We start from the raw sequence: 18,745 nt of genomic DNA, 5'->3' as shown, positions 1-18,745 counted from the left end.
CCACGAGGGTCGCAGCTCTCAGACACAGATGGGTGTGTTGCTACCTAACCCAAGGAAAGACTGGGGTCAGAAGGGACGGAACCCAGTGGTTCCTTCTAGGTTATGAAGGAGAGATTCCTTTCGAGTGTCATCTGTAAGGGAAAATCACATTCAGGGAGCACAGGACAGGGACTTCCCTTCCCAGGATGTGTGGGAATGAGTCCAGCAGTGTCCAGATGTGGTCTGATAGTGTTTAAGTAAACACACGCCTCTCTGCGTTGCTCACTCGGCATCTCGAGATGCTCCGCGCTGAATCTGTCAACTGCTGGCGCGGTATGGCGTGAGCGTGTACACGCTCAAACAGAACTCGTGCTCCTGCAAGCCAAGAGGAAGGACCGTGCCAGTGGCGGTGGCAGTTTAAAACCAGCGGAGCTGAGAGGATTTGCCCATTTCCCAGACAGACCTCAGCGTGGTCAGTTATGTCCCAGGGAGTCTACATCTCTAAGCGCGTGGCTGTGGCCACAGTGACGGTCACAGTTATTGCTCTTGTCTCTGTGATCGCCATGGTCATATACCACCGTGTAAGAACTGAAGAATGCCCGCCTTCACCGCTGCCGACGGTTGTGACCCCCACCTCAGTCCCAACCAAGCCACCAACTAATATTTGGCTGCCCGGCAACCTGGTTCCGGAAAGCTACAGGATTTACCTGCAGACTCACCTGCAAACAAGGGACATCGGCATCCATAACCAAAACCTCAACTTCTCAGGAAACTCCACAGTGAAATTCCTGTGTGTGGAAGCAACTGACTGGATCGTCATTCACAGCAAAGATCTTTCTGTAACTGTGAAAGGAGTACGAGATGGACGCGGGAGAGCTGTGCCTGTTAAAGGCTTCCAGGAGCAGAATGACACTGATACCATACAAATAGAGCTTTCTGACACCTTGAGAGTTGGCAGGATGTATTACCTTACCACTGAGTTTGAGGGAGTATATCACAACTCGAGTGGCATGTTCATGAGGGGTTACAAAGAAAATGGCACTGAAGAAAGGTAAGGTTTCTTTTCCACTTTTCCAGCTGCAGTTCCATTCTGTTCATGCATCCCCAAATCACCGTTCTTATGACTAGCACAGGCTTACTGGCTTGCACCAGCACAAGGACGTTTCTTTGGCTTGTGTCAGAGTGCTTTCCATGCCATCTGATGAAGGAAATGATTGCAAGTGAAAAAAGAGGCACCCCATTGTCTAACAGTTTGCTCCCTCTGCACTAGCATGACCTTTTAAAGAGTATGGCAGTGGTCTGGGTGAATCATTACTATTTTCTAGGGTCAGGGCCAAAACAAGCATCTAATTTGCAACTGGATTTCAAATATTAGATGGTAAGTACACAGTTGGCAATGATACATTTTGTAGCATTTAACAGTTTTTTTAGTATTTCTCTAAGAGGTCTAAAGTATGAAATCAAAGGTAAGTCAGAGCATGCATGAATGGTATAGTGATACACTGATAGATGGTCCTTTGTGCAGAAAATGTGTTTCTTATAATTTGGTTATGTTTCCATATAAAGAAACAAACTTGAAATGAAAAAAATCCAAGTTGTCTCTGTTCTCTCAAACAATACTTTTCCTGATATCTAGTTTTTCTGTGTTTACATTACATTACTGGCACTTAGCAGATGCTCTTATCCAAAGCAACTTACATAGGTTACAATTTTTACATGTTATCCATTTATACAGTTGAATATTTACTGAAGCAATTAAGGGTTAAACGCCTTGCCCAAGGGTACAGCAGCAGTGTCCCAGCAGGAGAACTGAACCAGCAACCTTTTGATCATGCCTCGACAGTGTAGCATACAGTTTCTCTTTACAGAAGTCTCAACACAGAAATGCCAATCAGGAAAAGTATGAAAATAATGCACAATATGGACACAGTCACATTAAACAACAATGTAATCAGATGTGGGAAAATAGCCAGTGCTGCAGTTTTGATGTTTGAAATCCAGTTGATCACGTTCATCAAGGTGTTCATCTACCACGCATTTTTACTTGTAATTATTCTATTGCTTTTATTCATTTTCAGTTTTCATACAAAATCTCTCCTCTAGATATGTTGTAGCTAGCCACATGGAGCCCACAGATGCAAGAAGAGTCTTTCCCTGTTTTGATGAACCAGCCATGAAAGCTGTGTTTACTGTCAGTATAATTCACAGGAAAGGCACAATAGCTTTAAGCAACATGGCTCAAAAAGGTATAATGGCCAAATGTTATTCTTTTATTGTCTGTTATTCTTTAATTGTCCTATTCATTTTAATACTTTTACGTTTCCGCTGTCTGTTTAATATTTTGCTGTTACCCATCAAGCATTACATTATACAATTTGTACTTTTAAGATGAAATACTTCATCCACTCACTTGAACACACTTGAAAAAATAATGACCCATGATTTATCTATATGAAACAGATGTTTGTACAGAGTGTCAAAAGAAAGAAATTGTTCTGTACAAGGAGGACTTTCTGGACAAATAAACTGTAAATCTTTTCTTGCTATCTAGGGGTAAAGAGAAAATATGTAAAGAAAATTATTCATATTGGTAAGGTTTTGTATCAGTTTCCTGACTGAAAACGTAAGGGCAGAAAATGGTTACATACTGCACCAAGAAGCATGCAGAAATCACCTTAACATGGGTGCTTGGTCTGGACAACACAAGCAAGCCAAAGGGACCCAGGCCAGAATATGTTAATTCAGTAAGGCAATGACTCTCCAGAGCCCATTATATTAAGTGCCTGCCAATTTTTTTCCCCTTTTTACATGCCCTTTTTTGAATTGCCAGTTGCATGTTCAGCTTGACTCATCACAGCAGTTTCTGCACTCACACAAGAGCACTGGGTACAGCAAACGTATTCCTCTGATATACTCACACACCTGCAGTGACTACTTTTCACCTTACGAGCCCTAACGCGCACCATAGAGACACAAACTCCAGCTGGAGAATAGGCACGGCTCCACTGAGGTCACCTGAGGAGCTATGTCCCCGAGAATATGCAAGGTGCCCAGGAGTCACAAGAAGAGGAAACTCTGCCAATAAACCAATCCCTACCCAGCAGAAGGAAACCAGTCGTTCCACTGCTGTGAGCTCCCACTCACTGTTGGCTGATGGCACAGCTGGGTTCAGCTGGGCCCTAGGGCTCAGCCTGCGCTTGTTAAATTAAGTCTACATTTTGTAGCTTCATTAAAATCTAAACATCTAATTACAGAAAAAAAAATCTAATTACAGGACATAAAATGTCAATAATAAGGCATGATAACTTAAAATATTCTACAGATCTTTTTTAACAAATGTTCATGTCCTATTGGTATTCCCTTTTTAGTCTCTGTAAAGCTTCAGGTTGTGAATTGTATCATTTAAAGTCCTGCCTATTCTTTTAATAAGTGGGATATATTTATCATTTCATCAAACTGATGCCAGTACCATTTAAAAATCCTATATTCACAAACAGAGTGGTCATTTTCTTTTGAAGCTCAGTATTTTGACAAATACACAAGATGAAAAAGTGAGTGTGCTAATGTCAAGGTTATTTACACTAATGGGCATTCTTTTTTTACTCTCTCTCCCACTTACAGACCAAGTGGAAAAGGAAATTGATGGAGAGGCATGGTTAATCACTGAGTTTTATCCCACCGTAAAAATGTCAACTTACCTCATTGCTTTCGTAGTGTCAAACTTTGAGTATAAAGAGACCAACTATGGGAGGTATACATTAAAGGTATGTTTTCCTGTTCTCCTTCTGTCTCCTTCTGCCAGTTATCACATCTGTCTTTTGAAATATATTTATATAACTGTCTGTCCTTCTTGAGAAATGAAAGCAGAAAACCTCTGTCTTGAATCTCACACTTGTGATATTGTTAGCCAGAGACCACACTTAGATCAGTGGTGTCCAACCTTGGCCCTAGAGAACAACGGTTCTGTGGATTTTTAACAGCTGATAAGGTATCATACTCAGACATCATGTATGTAATAATCTTAATCATCATGCATAACTGACCAATATCTATCTCAGTGAAGTAGCACTGTCATGGCAAACAGTTCATTTGCAGTAAACAAAAATGGTTTGTTGAGGTCATCGTTAAAAGTGAATGTTCCCTTGATTAATGGTTTAAAACTGTGAGCGCAACCAGATTCTGTCATGAAGTAGTGCTGAGAAATTATATATATATATATTCTTTATCTATATAAAGAATAACCACCTGCTCATTTCAGACTGCCTATCTCAGAAGCTTGCCTACTTGATTTAGTACTGTAAATGCCAGACAGTTCTATTTGGTAGCTAACCAACATGATTTGGGTGTTGAGCATTTATTAAAAAAAAAGTTAGATAATATTTGAAGTGGCAAGCTATTGTCACCATACCAACGTTTGCCAAAACAAAGCTATTCCCTGTGATTATTTGTACTACTGTTTCGACAAGTCTGCCAATAAAATCTATTTTTCAAAGACATCCTGTTTCAAACTTAATTATGCTGCTTGGCACTGTAACGGCATTCTGAGCTTTTTCCCCTGTACTTGTTTGTCTTGACATGGTGCATAGACTTCTTCTCTTTGACCATATTCATTAACTCTTTGCAAAGAGTTCCTACAGTCTTGTAGTGTGTTAGTTCTTGCAGTGGTGACTTTTTCTGTTGTACGGTAGCATTAGCAGGAATGTTTTTTGTACTGCTAGTGTGCAGAGGATATAAGTAATTGCTGTTCAAATTTTGCTCATTCAATGTTTCTGATTTTAGTTTTATGAAAAAGTCTGATGCTTGACGTGTAGTCCATAGATTTCACTTTCTCTGTCTGTTCATAACATAACTCCAAATACAACCCTACAGTGCCCAGAGTGCACTCCCTTTTTCAGCACACGAGCTGGTGCCTACGCCAAAGGCCCTAGGTCATTGGACAGCACACAAACTCTACATCAGGCCCAGCTCCGGTCCTGTTCTCCTGTCATGCTTGTCACTTGTACCCTTTCTCCACCAAGCTAAGCTGAGCCAAGCCAAACCAGGAGCTATGCTGGGCCCAGCCGATGTGGTGCATTTGATTTCATAGTGCAGTGCCCAAACTGTACCTCATGATATCATCCCCATTTGAAGAGGGAAAAATATGCTCCTTTAGCAGAATAAAAGCAGTTTGTAGTGCTTTTTAAAAGTACAGCTCTGTTGAAAGGCAGCTATTTTAGAGCTACTCCTCTTCCCCAACAAGAGTTTTGTATCTGTCTGTGTTTGTTGCTGTTGTTTTTGTAGACATGGGCCCGGCCTGAGGCTATAGCTGGTGGATTTGTGAACTATGCACACAGTATTGCGGGGGATATCATTGACTTTTTTGAAGAGTTTTGTGGCATAGAGTATCCCTTGAATAAAATTGGTAAGTCATAAAACGGGTAAGTGTCTTAAGAGTGCTTTAGTAAAGACAAAAAAAATGTCTGTTGTTAAAGTCCTTGAAAGCAAGCTCATTGTTTTCTGAAATTTTGGTTTGCAAACTATGTTAATCAGCCTTTGCATATCTAGATTTGTTCCTGCTTCCCTGCAAGCTTTCTCCTGGAATTTGCAGCACAAATCCTTAAAAACACACAAAAGATCTGAGGTCTCAATGTTTCATATTAAAATTGGCCTTTTTGCACAGCAAGCCCTCACAAGTACTTTACAAAGTCCTTTCTGCTCCACACAAGTAATTCATTTCATTTTTGTTGATAATGGGCCTGATTTTGGACACCACACTGTCCCTAACGCTGGCACAAACAGAAATGGCATATTGATATTAGAAATTCATCTTTCAGCACAGATTCATTCATTTGCATCTCATCTGTGTGTTAGGATAGGAAACAGACCCCCTTTCCGCAATGTGGCCTCAATAACATGGCAACGATGAAGTATACTTAAACCACAGAAATGATATGTCTCTACTGTACAACTTTACCACCAAAAATTGCCAAACAAAATCTTGGCACAAGAAAGTAAAATAACATCTGGTTCCACTGTGTGTTCAGCATTCTCCATTCTTCCCAGGACTTTATTTGATACACTTTGTACTTTATATTGACAAATGATCAAAGGTAATCTGAGTTTCACCTATGATCCCTAGAATCCACCATTCTCATCAGCAAAACTAAGATGATTACATAACTCTGAGTACAGTGCCAGATTCTAAATGTAGGATCGACCCCAGCGCTCAGACTGGAGAGCTGCACAAAGCTGCAGAAACCTTCCAAACCAAAACATCTTTCATGTCATTAACTTGAAAAGGAAACTATGAATGAACTGAAGAGTGAAACAACAAACCACATCATCTTCATTGTTATTGTATCACCAGAATTTAGAACGTGGTCAAGGATTGAATCTTAAAGTAACTCTTTTGCTTCTGTTTTGCCTCTGTCGCAGATCAGATTGCTGTGCCAAAACTTAAAGTGGGCGGCATGGAAAACTGGGGTTTGATAGTCTATGAAGAGGAAACGTTTCTGTATGATGCACGGCTCTCCACCACATTACATAAAGAGCTGCTTGCTTCAGTGGTTGCTCATGAACTCGCCCATCAGGTATAACTGTAGACAGGGACATGCGATCTAACTACACGCAAACCACCCCATCAGATACTTTGCTTCCGCATTGAAATTTGCTAAAAGTGTCATTAATGTGACTGTTGTCACCCTGTCTATTTAATTTGATGTACCACACAAATATTTCAGTGAACAGAATGACCTTCAACAAACACACACACAGTGCACTGCATGAAGGATGCAAATGCATTTAGCTCAAAACAAGCAGATACTACATACCACACACACACACACACACACACACACTTGTAACTGTATTTAACATCTTTTAAAACAAAGTTTTAAATTTGTTATAATGTCAGATTTTAACCAAGCTGGGTTTATTGTTTTTATTTTATTTATTAATTCATGTAATCCTCCACAAACAGTGGTTTGGAAACCTGGTCACTATGTCATGGTGGAATGAAGTCTGGCTGAAGGAAGGGTTTTCTACATTCCTGTCATACCTTGCCTTGGACAAAGTTGAGCCCACCTGGAATACTGTACGTTCTGTTAGCCTTTGTGTCCATGGGCCGGGGGCCCTCCCCATTCATAATAATAATAAATGATTTATGTGCAAAGGGGATTTGTGATGAATATGTGTATTTACATAATAGTGCAATAGGCATGTTTAATATGGAGATTAAATGTAAGAGCATAGTTGCTGGTATAGCATTCTGTGAGACTGAAGCAGTGCTGCCTTCCGTGAATATTCAAAACCACGACTTGCAGCCCATGAATGGGAGGGGTCCCCTACATTGTGTATTGAGAGACAAAAACAAGCTTCACACATTCACACTTGCTCTGCGTGTGGGTTCTTACAGGGGATCCTGTCTGAATAATTTCTCCTCCGGCCCTTCCAGAAAGACCTGATCGTTGTCCATGAAATCCAGGGTATGCTTCATTTGGATTCTGAAGATATTTTCCACCCCCTCTCCCTCGGCGAAGAGGACATACAGTCTGTCTCTGACATCACCGATCTTTATGGCTCCATTGTCTACAACAAGGTCCTGACCGAACAAAGATCAAGGGGTTTATGTCTCTGTTTTTTATTTTTTAGTAATTTTTAGGAGTTTTTTGTTTTTGTTTTTAGGTATTATTTTAACAGCTGCATAATGTTACCCTCAGGTTGCTTACATGGCTTCATTTATGATGTCTCATTTTTGATTGAATAGCCTTGAAATGGATCGATTCATCATAAAAACAATGTCTAAGTGTAGTATGTTAATTCTAGCTTCTGGAATGATGTGCCACATGAAGACGAAAAAATAATTACCCAAAATAAATTATGGGTCTTTCTTTCTTCCAGGGAGCTGCTGTGCTCAGAATGCTGGCTGACTTGTTGTCGATGAGCGTCTTTGAAAAGGGTGTTCAGGTGAGCAATGGTACGTGCTAACTGAATGCCGATGTCAGACAATTCAGTTCATTTTTTTAATGTAGTCTAGGGGTGTATTATCTTCCTCTTTCCAGTCAAGTTTTCCTAACCTATTTGGTCCTATTACTATATTAAGTGTAAGCGGTCACACCTGTGTGTTTGTAGTGAAATATGCTTTGAATAAAGGACATGAGTCTAAGCTTAAGATGTAATGTGTCATTTACAGTGTGGAGTAGTGGTCTAGAAACTTAGCACGTATGCCAAAACCCACATCTGGTAATCAAATAAATTAACATAATGTAAAAACTAGAATTCACATGACCCTCCAGGAACTGAGTTTGTACAATGGCATGCAGCCAAAGGTTTCTTTCATTGAATATGTGCGCATATAATGCATAAGTGTATATTTTCAGTCATACCTGAAGGCTTTCCAATATAAGAGTGCTTATTCTGAAGACCTCTGGATTCACTTTCAGAAGGTGAGTTTGGAATCCAGCTTTACACTCTCTGTAAGTATATCAGTATATCATTTTAACACATCTGCTGTAAAATTACATCTAATTACAAATGTAGGCATATGTCAAGCCTGCTCATGTGGTTAGAGATGCATGGACGGTATGCAAGGCTACAACACATTACACACTATATGTAAACAGGTATACTTTATTATGATGAAGGAACTAATGGGAAATGATGTACTGAGCTGCAGGTTCGCAAGGGGATGTGAGCACTGTGCTTGAGATGCTCTACGCAAAGTGTTCATATAAAATGTTTTATTCAGAACTGACTTTCGCTGAGCCTGCATTGCACGTTGTAAGGAGACAGACAGGAAATGAACTCCTGGTTTCATCTTTTGAAGGCAGTAAATGACAGTGGCGGGAACATTGCCGTGGCGGAAGTCATGACGACATGGACAGACCAGTCGGGGTACCCTGTGGTAACCATCGACACCAAGTCTGGAGAGGTCTCCCAGAAGCACTTCCTTCTGCACCAAGAGTCAGAATACAAGTCAGTTTTCAATAAGGGAGAAAAAGGGGCTTGAATCTGGAATTCAAGAGGCAGCCATATCATTGCTCTGTGCAGTCTCCTCAAGGTAGTGAGTTCAGAGCCAAGATATTCTACCGCTTGGTTCCTACATGCCCTCTTTCTGTTTTTGTCTCTCACAGCCTTACCTGGCAAGTTCCAATAAAGCTGATGAAGTCTGGTTCAGGAGACATTACATTTGACTTATTGACTGTTCTTGGACCAGGTGATGTTGTCTTACATTAAAAATTATAACACCACAGTTAGTGGTGATTTCTTTGCCATAGCTTGGATGCTGCATGATGTTTTAATTAAAAGGGTGGACAGTGAATGACTAAAAAATAGCCAAAGACTGCAACTACATTTTTATCGTTCTTTAAACCAGCATTGCCAACTATGTCCCCTTCAAAGAAAAAAAAACGGATGTGGATGAATGGAGAATGGAGCGTGTATGAATGATACAGTTGTATTTTTTCATACAACTGTATGAAAAGTTGTATGATACAGTTGTATGTTTTTCATACAACTGTATGAAAAAAAACCCATACAAAAACATGTTGAAAGGACAAATCTTCTTATTCAAAGCACAGAGAGTAGTAACAGGTGTTATTTTTCTTGAATAGTGTCAAAGCCATTGTACCAGGCAGATGCAAATGAGTGGATTCTCGCCAATATCAATCAAACTGGATATTACAGAGTTAACTACGATCCAGAGAACTGGGAGAAACTCCTTCAACAGTTGGAAACAGATCACCGGGTAAATTCTGTACATTGTGGTCCTTTGTGGTTTCAGGCTAACTTGCCATGACAGCAGTAAAAGATTCCACCTCAGGCAAACATCTGAGTGACAGCGTTGAGATGCATGTTTCGAAATGTGTTTCTCATGAACAGTAAAAATACTATGCCCATGTTGAAACAAATAATTTTCCTTTTTCCCTCCTCTAAATGTTTCTTATGCAAGAAAGCTATACCTTTGTTTCTGCACATGATGTTTAAAGTAATATTGTATTTTTATCAGAAAAACATGACTATGAATAAGGACTGGCACAAGTTCCTAGTTTTTGTGTCACTTTCAACTGAATTCTTTTCAGAAAATACCAGTCATCACCAGAGGCCAGTTAATTGATGATGCATTTTCTCTGGCCAGGTGAGATTGATGGTCTCTGATGCAGTAATGTTTCTGTTCTTCTATAAAAGTATCATTTTAGTAAGTTCTGGCTGTGAAGATAGAAATAGGAGCAGTAGGGAATTTTTTTAACCTGTTCTTGATTGGTTGGTCTGGGTAACAAGACAGCAAAGCATTTTAAATAAGCATCCCCAATTAGCTACTGATGCTTGTCTTCTTGATTGCTTGTTGATATTGGAGCTGTCTTTAAGTTCATAGGAAGTAGGTGTAGAAAAAAATGTTTTTGCATGAACAAAACATTTGGTTGTATTGTTCAAGTATGATAAGGATGCCCTATAATATGCAAGCAAAACATATTCATTGTTTTCACTGTCCCTTGAGAGCCAAACATGTCAACATCACACTGGCCTTGAGGACCACCAAGTACCTGCTGAATGATACAGAGTACATCCCATGGTCGTCTGCCCTGACAAACCTGCAGTATGTAGTCTCCATGTTTGATCGCTCTGAAGTCTATGGCCCAGTTAAGGTCAGTAATTGAACAATTGAAGCATGAAGAAGCTTAACGAGCGTGTTTGTCAGTTAGCAGTGGAAAAAGGTGTAGTTACTTCTCTTGCCGCTCTGCCTCCAGGCATACTTAAGGAAGCTGGTTGGTCCTCTTTATGACCACTTTGAAAGCTTCACAATGAACTCGACCATCCCGGACAGCCACAGCGCCCAGTAAGTGATGTTATCTTATCTTATTTTATCATGTCGTGCATGGCCTTAAAGGTTTAACAGGCGTTCTCTTCTCAAAGAAATCCAATGCCGTTTGTCTCCACAGGTATACCCACAATTATGCCGCTAAATTTGCTTGTGCCAGTGACCTTCAGAAGTGCCGAAATATGGCAATCGGTCTCTTTGACCGGTGGAGAAGAGACCCGGCCACAAATCCGTGAGCCTTTATTTGATTGATAATAATCTGTTAGCCGCAGGGCAGCCGCAGTAAACAACATTCCAACTTCTAATCCAAGTTCTGAAGACATTGTGAAGTAGGATTAACACAGGAAGAGAGATGCTTTGCTTACATCGTTCCACAGTTTTGATTAGCCTTAGCAGCCACTTCCGGTTTCTGAGAGTATGTTGGTGAGAATTCTGCCACCTCTGACCAAGGGAAATTAAACTGTAATCGTTAACACCTTCCTGTGTATTTTTTAACTATTTATAACTCAAGAGCTTTAAGTGTATTAAGAATTTTACTCCTACTACTACTACTACTACTACTACTAATAATAATAATAATAAAAATAATGCACATCTCTGACATGGGATTAAATATGATTTTATTCCAGTCTGTCTTCTCAAGGCAAGTGTCTCCCATTTCAGCATACACTCAAACCTGAAGCTCACTGTCTACTGCAGTGCCGTAGCTGCAGGAGGGGAGGAGGAGTGGGACTTTGTCTGGAAAATGTTTCAAAAGGCCCCCATAATGCTTGAGAAACACTGGCTGAGACTCGCCCTCGCCTGCACCAAGGATGTCTGGATCCTCAACAGGTCCAAATGGAGTGATCAATGCTAGTTACATTGTTTGTTTTCACACCATTTGTCTCCTTTTCTTTTCTTTCGTAGGGCCCAAACCCAGTCAAGGTACTGTACGTACCCTAGTATACCAACACAGTAACAGGACATTGCTCATTAAATACTCATTGTTTATTTGTCTGGCTAAAATAGTTCTGAAAGTATGTTTTCATATGTGATTTAGGATAAACATTGATTGTGCTAACGGTTATGCATTTAGTGTAACAATAGTTTGCACTCAATTTTAACCACTGGGATTGTTTGTAAGTTGAAATGTTCATGCGTCGCATAATCTTGCCATGACTCAGTGACTGGCAGATGGCGATCCAGTCCGAAAGCCCTGACCCGTGATCTCAATGGTGACTTAAACTTTGGAAGAGGACCTCTGATGTCACACTCTCTCTGACAGATACCTCGAATACAGCCTGGACGCGGACAAAATCAGCCCGGAGGACTGCGTTTCCACCATCAACGCCGTCGCCAAAAACGTGGTAGGGCAGCCCCTGGCCTGGAACTTTGTCCGATCCCGGTGGTCTGACATAAGCCAAAAGTGAGTTCTTGCTGTTGTTTTTGTAGGCATGCTGCCTTATGAAATAGAGAACATCTGGTCAACAAAATGAGGTCTGCTTATATCAAAAGAATGGGTCTGCAGTGTGGGTAGTTGGGGGAGGTGGATGCAGGGGGTGGGGGAAGAAGCATTCCATTTCATTGCCATGGCCCAATGTCCTCAACTTTCACTGCGGAATTTAATCAAGTATTGCATCTTTTTTGACTCTTACACAGCATTTACAAGTCCTGGAGCCAATTTAGTTGAAAAAAAATGCATGACAATAATAATAAAAAATAACACTTGTCTGCATTTGCAATGGACGATTAAGAACAAATTGCCACAGCTGTTAGACTGAATGCCCCACTCTAACCTTTGATGCAGAGAGGCTGAAACATGAACTTACTCCCAGCCTAGTGAGATTACACCTATACTTCATCTGTGATGTGGCCAGGCCCCAGTCTTCTCAGGCTTATGTTTTAGGCTGTCCTGCCTGAAATCAGAGCAGGATTTAGTTTGGACTGACACGGCAGGTGAAACTCAAGAGCAAGAGTTCTGAGAACAGGCACTATTAGGGAAAACCTGTCCTCATCATACACTTGCTGTAGGGGATTTCGGTGTTAAACTCCAACTACTGTGACTACAGCTTCACTGCACCTTTACTGAATTCCATCTTTCCCAGCTACAGATCTGGTGAATCTCTGCCCCACCTGACTAAGGCTCATGACTTCTGTAAAGAGCTTGTAAAAGCACCCACGCAGCATAATTTACATGGAAGCAATGCATGTGTGTTATCTCCTCACCGTTGTATTTGCCTTGGCACTGAGTTTCCCTGACAGGTATACAGTATATTAATTTCACGATCCCAAAAACATTTTGCTTTTACTTCCAAGCCCCGTTTAACTTGACTGAGATTCTTTTTTCAGGTCCCAGGAAATGATTTCACAAGACGAACTAATTGAAGGGGTGACTGAGAGATTCTCCACCGCATTTGAGCTAGAGCAGGTAAAATTCGCAGGGCCAACCCTGGCGCCAGCATACTGCACGTACGAGTCATCCAACATCTCCAGACCCCTCCTAAGACTTCATGCTTCCTCCCTTGCTTCCTTTATTAGTTAGACTGAACCGCGACTGAGTCTTAAATGATGAGAACTGTGGGTTCAGTGGTCAGGTCTAATGGCATTCCGTTTCCACCCCCACCGGCGCGTTGCAGCTGTGGATGTTTCACGAGGAGCACCTCAACGACCTCTCCATTTCCGGGAAGCGGGCTTTGACTGATGCCTTAGAGAGGACACAGAAGAACATGGAGTGGGTGACAGAAAATAAGCGAACTTTGCTTGAGTGGTTCCGAAGAGAGGTTTCACAGGAAAGCAATAGCTAACACCATCCCAGTCTCGATGAGAAACAGATGCTGTGAGTGAGGTGCTGGAACACTCAGAACAACAAACAGTGTTGTACATTCTCACACTTGATTCTACATATCATTCTGTACAGCGCAATCTGTCTTGTGAAAAAGAAAATGTCAGCAAGTCTAAAATTAAAAAGCGCTGAACCCAAATTTTCACACTTTCTCAGACTTTGCAATTAATGGTCAGTGGATATACATGCACTAAGGAAATTTAATACATTTGAAGGGCAACTTGGGCCATCCCTATATCATGTGTAATTACTTCAAAATTGTTATTTAACAGTGTGATTATAACTTTATGGTTTACTTTTTAGTTTCAAAAGAAGCATGAATATTGTCAGTTATGATCATATATACTGTGTGTGTGTATATATATATATATATATATATATATATATATATATATATATATATATATATACACACTGATCAATGGAAATCTGCTTCGTTGGATATACCAATTTATGCAATTTGCAATGGTTTGATAAATTTCCAACCAAAAACATTCACTGTTTTTTTTTCATAGATCCACCCCAGGTGCCTTTTAAAACAATAAACTGCAGACCTCATAACATATTCAGAAAAGAATGCTGAAGTATGACAAAATTATTAAAGTACCATTGGACTGTATCAAGTTTTTTTTCATTTATGCAAGTCCTGTACTATGCTTGCTCAGATCAAGTCATGACCAATGAAGGCAGGCACTCAGCTTTCAGGATCACTGAAATCCTGTAACATTTCATTTAATATATTGACAAAATTAAAATAGTAATCTATAGCCAATATAATATTGTATACATATTGGCAAAACATAATTTAAATAAAGGGTTTTGCTATAGACAACATTGTGTTTGAAGCTTATTGTATACAGGAAATGTCCTATTCTGATGGGCTTCAACAATATAGCATACATTAGCTATATTAGCATAAATGATTCAGCATTTATGCTTATAGACAAAAAATGTAAATGGAGGGTTTTGGGACACTCAGAAATGTTTTTTATATTTAGTTTCCCCCATCCAGTACTTGGCCACCAAGGTAATCTGTAGTCCCAAATTCATTCAGATGAAGCACAATCAAGACAGCACTCAAACATTGTAGTATAGTAGCCATTGCTTTTGGTTGTGTTGTTTTGTATCCTGCTTGGACTGTATATAAGACTGGCCTTTGGCAAACATTGTGAATAATGTTCATAGTGCTAATAACAGACTGTGAACTTGGCACAGATGACAATTCATTGTTTGGCAGGACTAAATACGTACAATTTCAATCGAAATACAGCCTAAATTGTTTCTTTCTTGTGAATTTAGTTTTTTTAACCTTCCACCTGACATGTTTCTCATAATAACTAATGCATACCTTAATCATTCTAAAAATTTTAAGATGCTACTAATCGTCAGTGTATGACAGTCCTCATGCTTTATTCTGTCTGCAAGTCAGTATTTATGGACACACATGTACTTGTATGTACACAAATAAGTAGTCTAAATTCACATTAAATGCTTGAAACAATTTGACTTGGGTATGATTAGAGAACCAGCAAAACAGTATTTCATACATGTACCTTATAACACTTGAAAAAATTACTATTAGTTTATCATTGAAGTTGCTTATCTGTTGCAATGCACAAAAAAGTTAATTTTTTCCATATGCCGGGTAATGAATCGTCTGCTCTGATTCAGACCAAAAACAAACTGTAGAAATGGCTACTTTCATAAGAGACAGACTTTTTTCACCGGCAACAGCAGGACATGAACTCTCCATGTGTTTCTAATAAAATAGATCCCTGCATAATTTGTGGTGTGGTTAGGAGTACAGAAATACGGTATGTGTTTCTCTTGATAGGAGACATCTTGTCTTTTGCTCCAACACTATCATTCATCACAGGATTTCTCTCTCCGCCCCTGCGATCCTGTGAAAGCAGCAGCATGTTCTGTATAGGTCCGAACTGTCATACAGCCACAGTTGTCATTGTCATTAAAGTTGCCATTTAACAGACTCTTATCCAGAGCGACTTAAATACTTTACAGTTTTAGATGTTATCCATTTATGCAGCAGGATATTTACTGAGGCTATTCTGGTAGATTCCCCACTGGGATACAGGAGCAGTGCCCCAGTGGGGAATCAAACCTGCAACCTTTTGGTTACAAACCCTGCTCCTTACCACTATTCTACACTGCCACCACCGTTTTTCTTCTTCTTTTTTCCTCCACATTGTAAGTGGTAAACGTGTTTGCCTGATACTACTGATCATTACATTGAGGAATTTGCCTCATGGAGACCTTATTTTGACTCAGCTTCAACCGAAAATATTTGGACAGATGATATGGATGAGGCCCTGGTGGACCTGATTGAAACGGCTGTGTGAAACCCTATATTTATAAAACATATCACAAAAGAATTATTCAAACAAAATAACAAGGTCCACGGTGGACTTTTAAAAACCCCCATGTGAAGCCCCAGTGTTATGCAACATTGCCTTTATTCAAAAGGAATCCCGAGAGAGACTGAAAAAACATTTTGGAATTAGCGGTCATTCCATGTGTTCTTGTCTACTAATGAAAAATGAGCGTTCATTTTGTTCTTGAGCAGGCTCATTGGGAGGACCCACCAGGACTGCAGGGGAGATGTCGGCTCCTAATATTTCTAACATACTAATATACCTTCAGAGCTGATTTTCACCACATCATTTTTAATCCGTTAATGTGTGAACATAAGTCATTATATATATATATATATATATATATATATATATATATATATATATATATATAAGTCATTCTGACAAAACGCCTTGCAACTCTTTGCAGGTAGGACATTCAGTTGGGCATGTCGGCTACAGCTATATTGTTTTCATTTTCGTAAGTCAAACACGAGTGTGTAGCTTTACTCTGTACTCCACTGCAAAGTTACATATTTCCTGCAGACCCAATGGTTGCTCTTTCTTCCTTTTTGTGTCAGACAAAAAAAAAAACGTCACATGCCCATGAAAATGATATTCGCTTTTAAGGGAAAGGCCCCAGTCTTAAAATACAAAGTGCACGACTTCTGGGTCTGCTTTCAGCTGTACACAAGGGACACACACTGAAGATCCCGCCTGTTGCACCTTTCACCTTGAACACTAACAAGAACGGGATCGCGCATGTGAAAGTCCCGTTTTTCAGTGTACATTATTACTGTACATTATACAGTATACAGCCCAGCACGTAACAGCAATATAAAGTACTGTCCTCATCCACGAGTTGTTTACGACCGATGTGGTATAATGATACTGTTTGTGATTATAGTGCCATCTACTGGATGTCGCGGCTGAAGTGTGTCTCAAATTAGGTCAAGCTTCGCTTACCAGCAGAATATCTGAGGTAGGCAGCCCTGACATGCGCCGAGTAGGTTGGGTGAAGATGCTGACCAGATCCGTACAGTAGCCTGAACAGGTTACCAAGACGCCACGGAAATTTTATTTATGTATTTCTTTTTTTAATCTTTTTAATGAAACGATGTTTGTCGAGTTAAAAGACTCCTTTGTAATTACTCCACTCAGATAGTTCACTTTCGTGAATGGCCCATATCTAAGCGTGCCTTTGAATGCGCTCTATTCAATAGTGTTTTTACTTTTCATATGCCGGCCCAGTTCCGTGACTGTTTGCTAACACAATATGTCATGCAAACTTTTCAGTATTGTATGTATAGTTCGGATCATTACAGATAATTTGTCTTCTTTTCACTTGCAAACGATTTCATTGTCCTTGCGTTCAAAATAAAACGCAGTGGTCCAATGGTCCTCGATGACCTCATTCGAAAGCAATGCAGAGCGTAAACTGTCAGTAAGCGCATGTCTGCACAATAGGTGCAATAAAAGGAGGAACCACAAGAGAGGGGTAGAGGGCTTATGATCTCACGGAGTTCACGTGACCCTATTCGGTAAACATACACCTGTTAAGTAGTTGAGTATTTTCCGACCTTCATTGTTATGCATAGTTAACTGAAAGTGTCTGTTTTTATGAATTATATATATGATGTTATGTGTGTTATTGACATTTTATGCGATTTATGGTATTGTATGTATTTGACAACTTCCCTTAGTTTGTAGGTTGTCAGTTTCAGACCAGCACAACTTGATGCTTGAAGGGTATCGTGCGTGCACTTGCTGGTCTGGGAGTATTTATTGTTAAGCAAGTCTGGTACTGTGCCTTATTTAGCTTCTGTTCTCTTCTGCTGGATGTCGTTCTGGATAAGACCGTCTTCTAAATGAATGTAATGTAAATCTAAACAGCGGATCACCCTAACTTGTGGTTAGCCCGCGTTGGATTTTCACTCGGTGCCAGTTTTGGATTTGACTTTAAAACTGAAATTTGAAACTGAAAGAACAAAGTGCAAAGGCACTATGAAATATATTGTATAAGAAATATAATTTATGTTGACGATCATTACAATGATGATATATGCATGTATCGTGGCACAAGGTTGCAGGCTGTTGTCACAGTGTGGGCTAACGCCACGGTATTTCAGGTTGCCGCAGCTTTAATATGGTTGCTGGGCGGCCCTGTCGCCTTGATTGATAGAGACAAGTTTTGCTCTCAGTGTCCCCTCCCATTCCGGGCCATTGTTCATTATTTCGCGTTTAAATGGCACCAGACCCCCCAGGTCCTCGGCGCGGTGGGACGCTAGCAGAGCCGCTGCAGGGTAGTCAGACATTCTCATTGACATAACTTTGGAAATGCGGCGCTTTCCCGCTGATACGACGCTCAACAACATTTTAATTATCAGTGCTAGTTCGCAGTAGGTAGCACTCTGGGAATTCAGCCAGAACACAGTAGGGTTTATGTCACGGTTGGAGACGCGCTGAATACATCCGAATGGCCGGTTTTAGTTTGGTGTTTGATTCAGGGGCTGAATTTGCATTAATAATAAAAACATTCAAAATATTTTCTCTCTCTTTCTCTCTGCGCCCCATCCCCCCTAAAATCATTTTTTAAAAGTACTGTATCAGTAAGAGTATTTTATTGAAACGGCAGACCGGAACGGCACCGTTTTTTAATGCTAGAATTTGAAACATGTCTGGCCCTGCCCAATGCCTCCTGTTTTTGACCTCTTTACTTTTCTGTTCCATTACAACGTAAACCACAAACTCCCCACCGGGAAATAACATGCATTTCTGGAA

The 18,745-nt window shown here is 40.2% G+C and overlaps 1 protein-coding gene across 1 annotated transcript; it reads left to right on the top strand.

The window, feature by feature from the left end:
• Positions 1-236: 236 nt before the first annotated feature.
• Positions 237-13,817, top strand: LOC118788333 (aminopeptidase Ey-like). Its single transcript, XM_036544291.1, has 20 exons — positions 237-1,030; positions 2,083-2,225; positions 3,601-3,743; positions 5,260-5,380; positions 6,394-6,548; positions 6,938-7,051; positions 7,412-7,555; positions 7,858-7,923; positions 8,337-8,402; positions 8,783-8,931; positions 9,090-9,172; positions 9,570-9,703; positions 10,038-10,093; positions 10,454-10,601; positions 10,704-10,792; positions 10,896-11,006; positions 11,438-11,605; positions 12,039-12,179; positions 13,103-13,181; positions 13,390-13,817. Exons 1-20 carry the CDS (start codon positions 459-461, stop codon positions 13,555-13,557), a joined length of 2,850 nt encoding a protein of 949 aa, XP_036400184.1. The 5' UTR covers positions 237-458; the 3' UTR covers positions 13,558-13,817.
• Positions 13,818-18,745: the final 4,928 nt, after the last annotated feature.

This window comes from Megalops cyprinoides, chromosome 13 (genome assembly GCF_013368585.1).
Source record: "Megalops cyprinoides isolate fMegCyp1 chromosome 13, fMegCyp1.pri, whole genome shotgun sequence".
In the NCBI taxonomy this organism is placed as follows: Eukaryota; Metazoa; Chordata; class Actinopteri; order Elopiformes; family Megalopidae; genus Megalops; species Megalops cyprinoides.
Note: the sequence above shows the minus strand (reverse complement) of the source record. Positions and strands in the feature narration are given on the sequence as shown.

Coding starts and splice junctions, on each gene's coding strand:
- LOC118788333 (XM_036544291.1), top strand. CDS start 459: ATGTCCCAGGGAGTCTACATCTCTAAGCGCGTGGCTGTGGCCACAGTG. Junction 9,704..10,037: donor AGTTGGAAACAGATCACCGG/GTAAATTCTGTA, acceptor AATTCTTTTCAG/AAAATACCAGTCATCACCAG. Junction 10,094..10,453: donor GATGCATTTTCTCTGGCCAG/GTGAGATTGATG, acceptor CTGTCCCTTGAG/AGCCAAACATGTCAACATCA.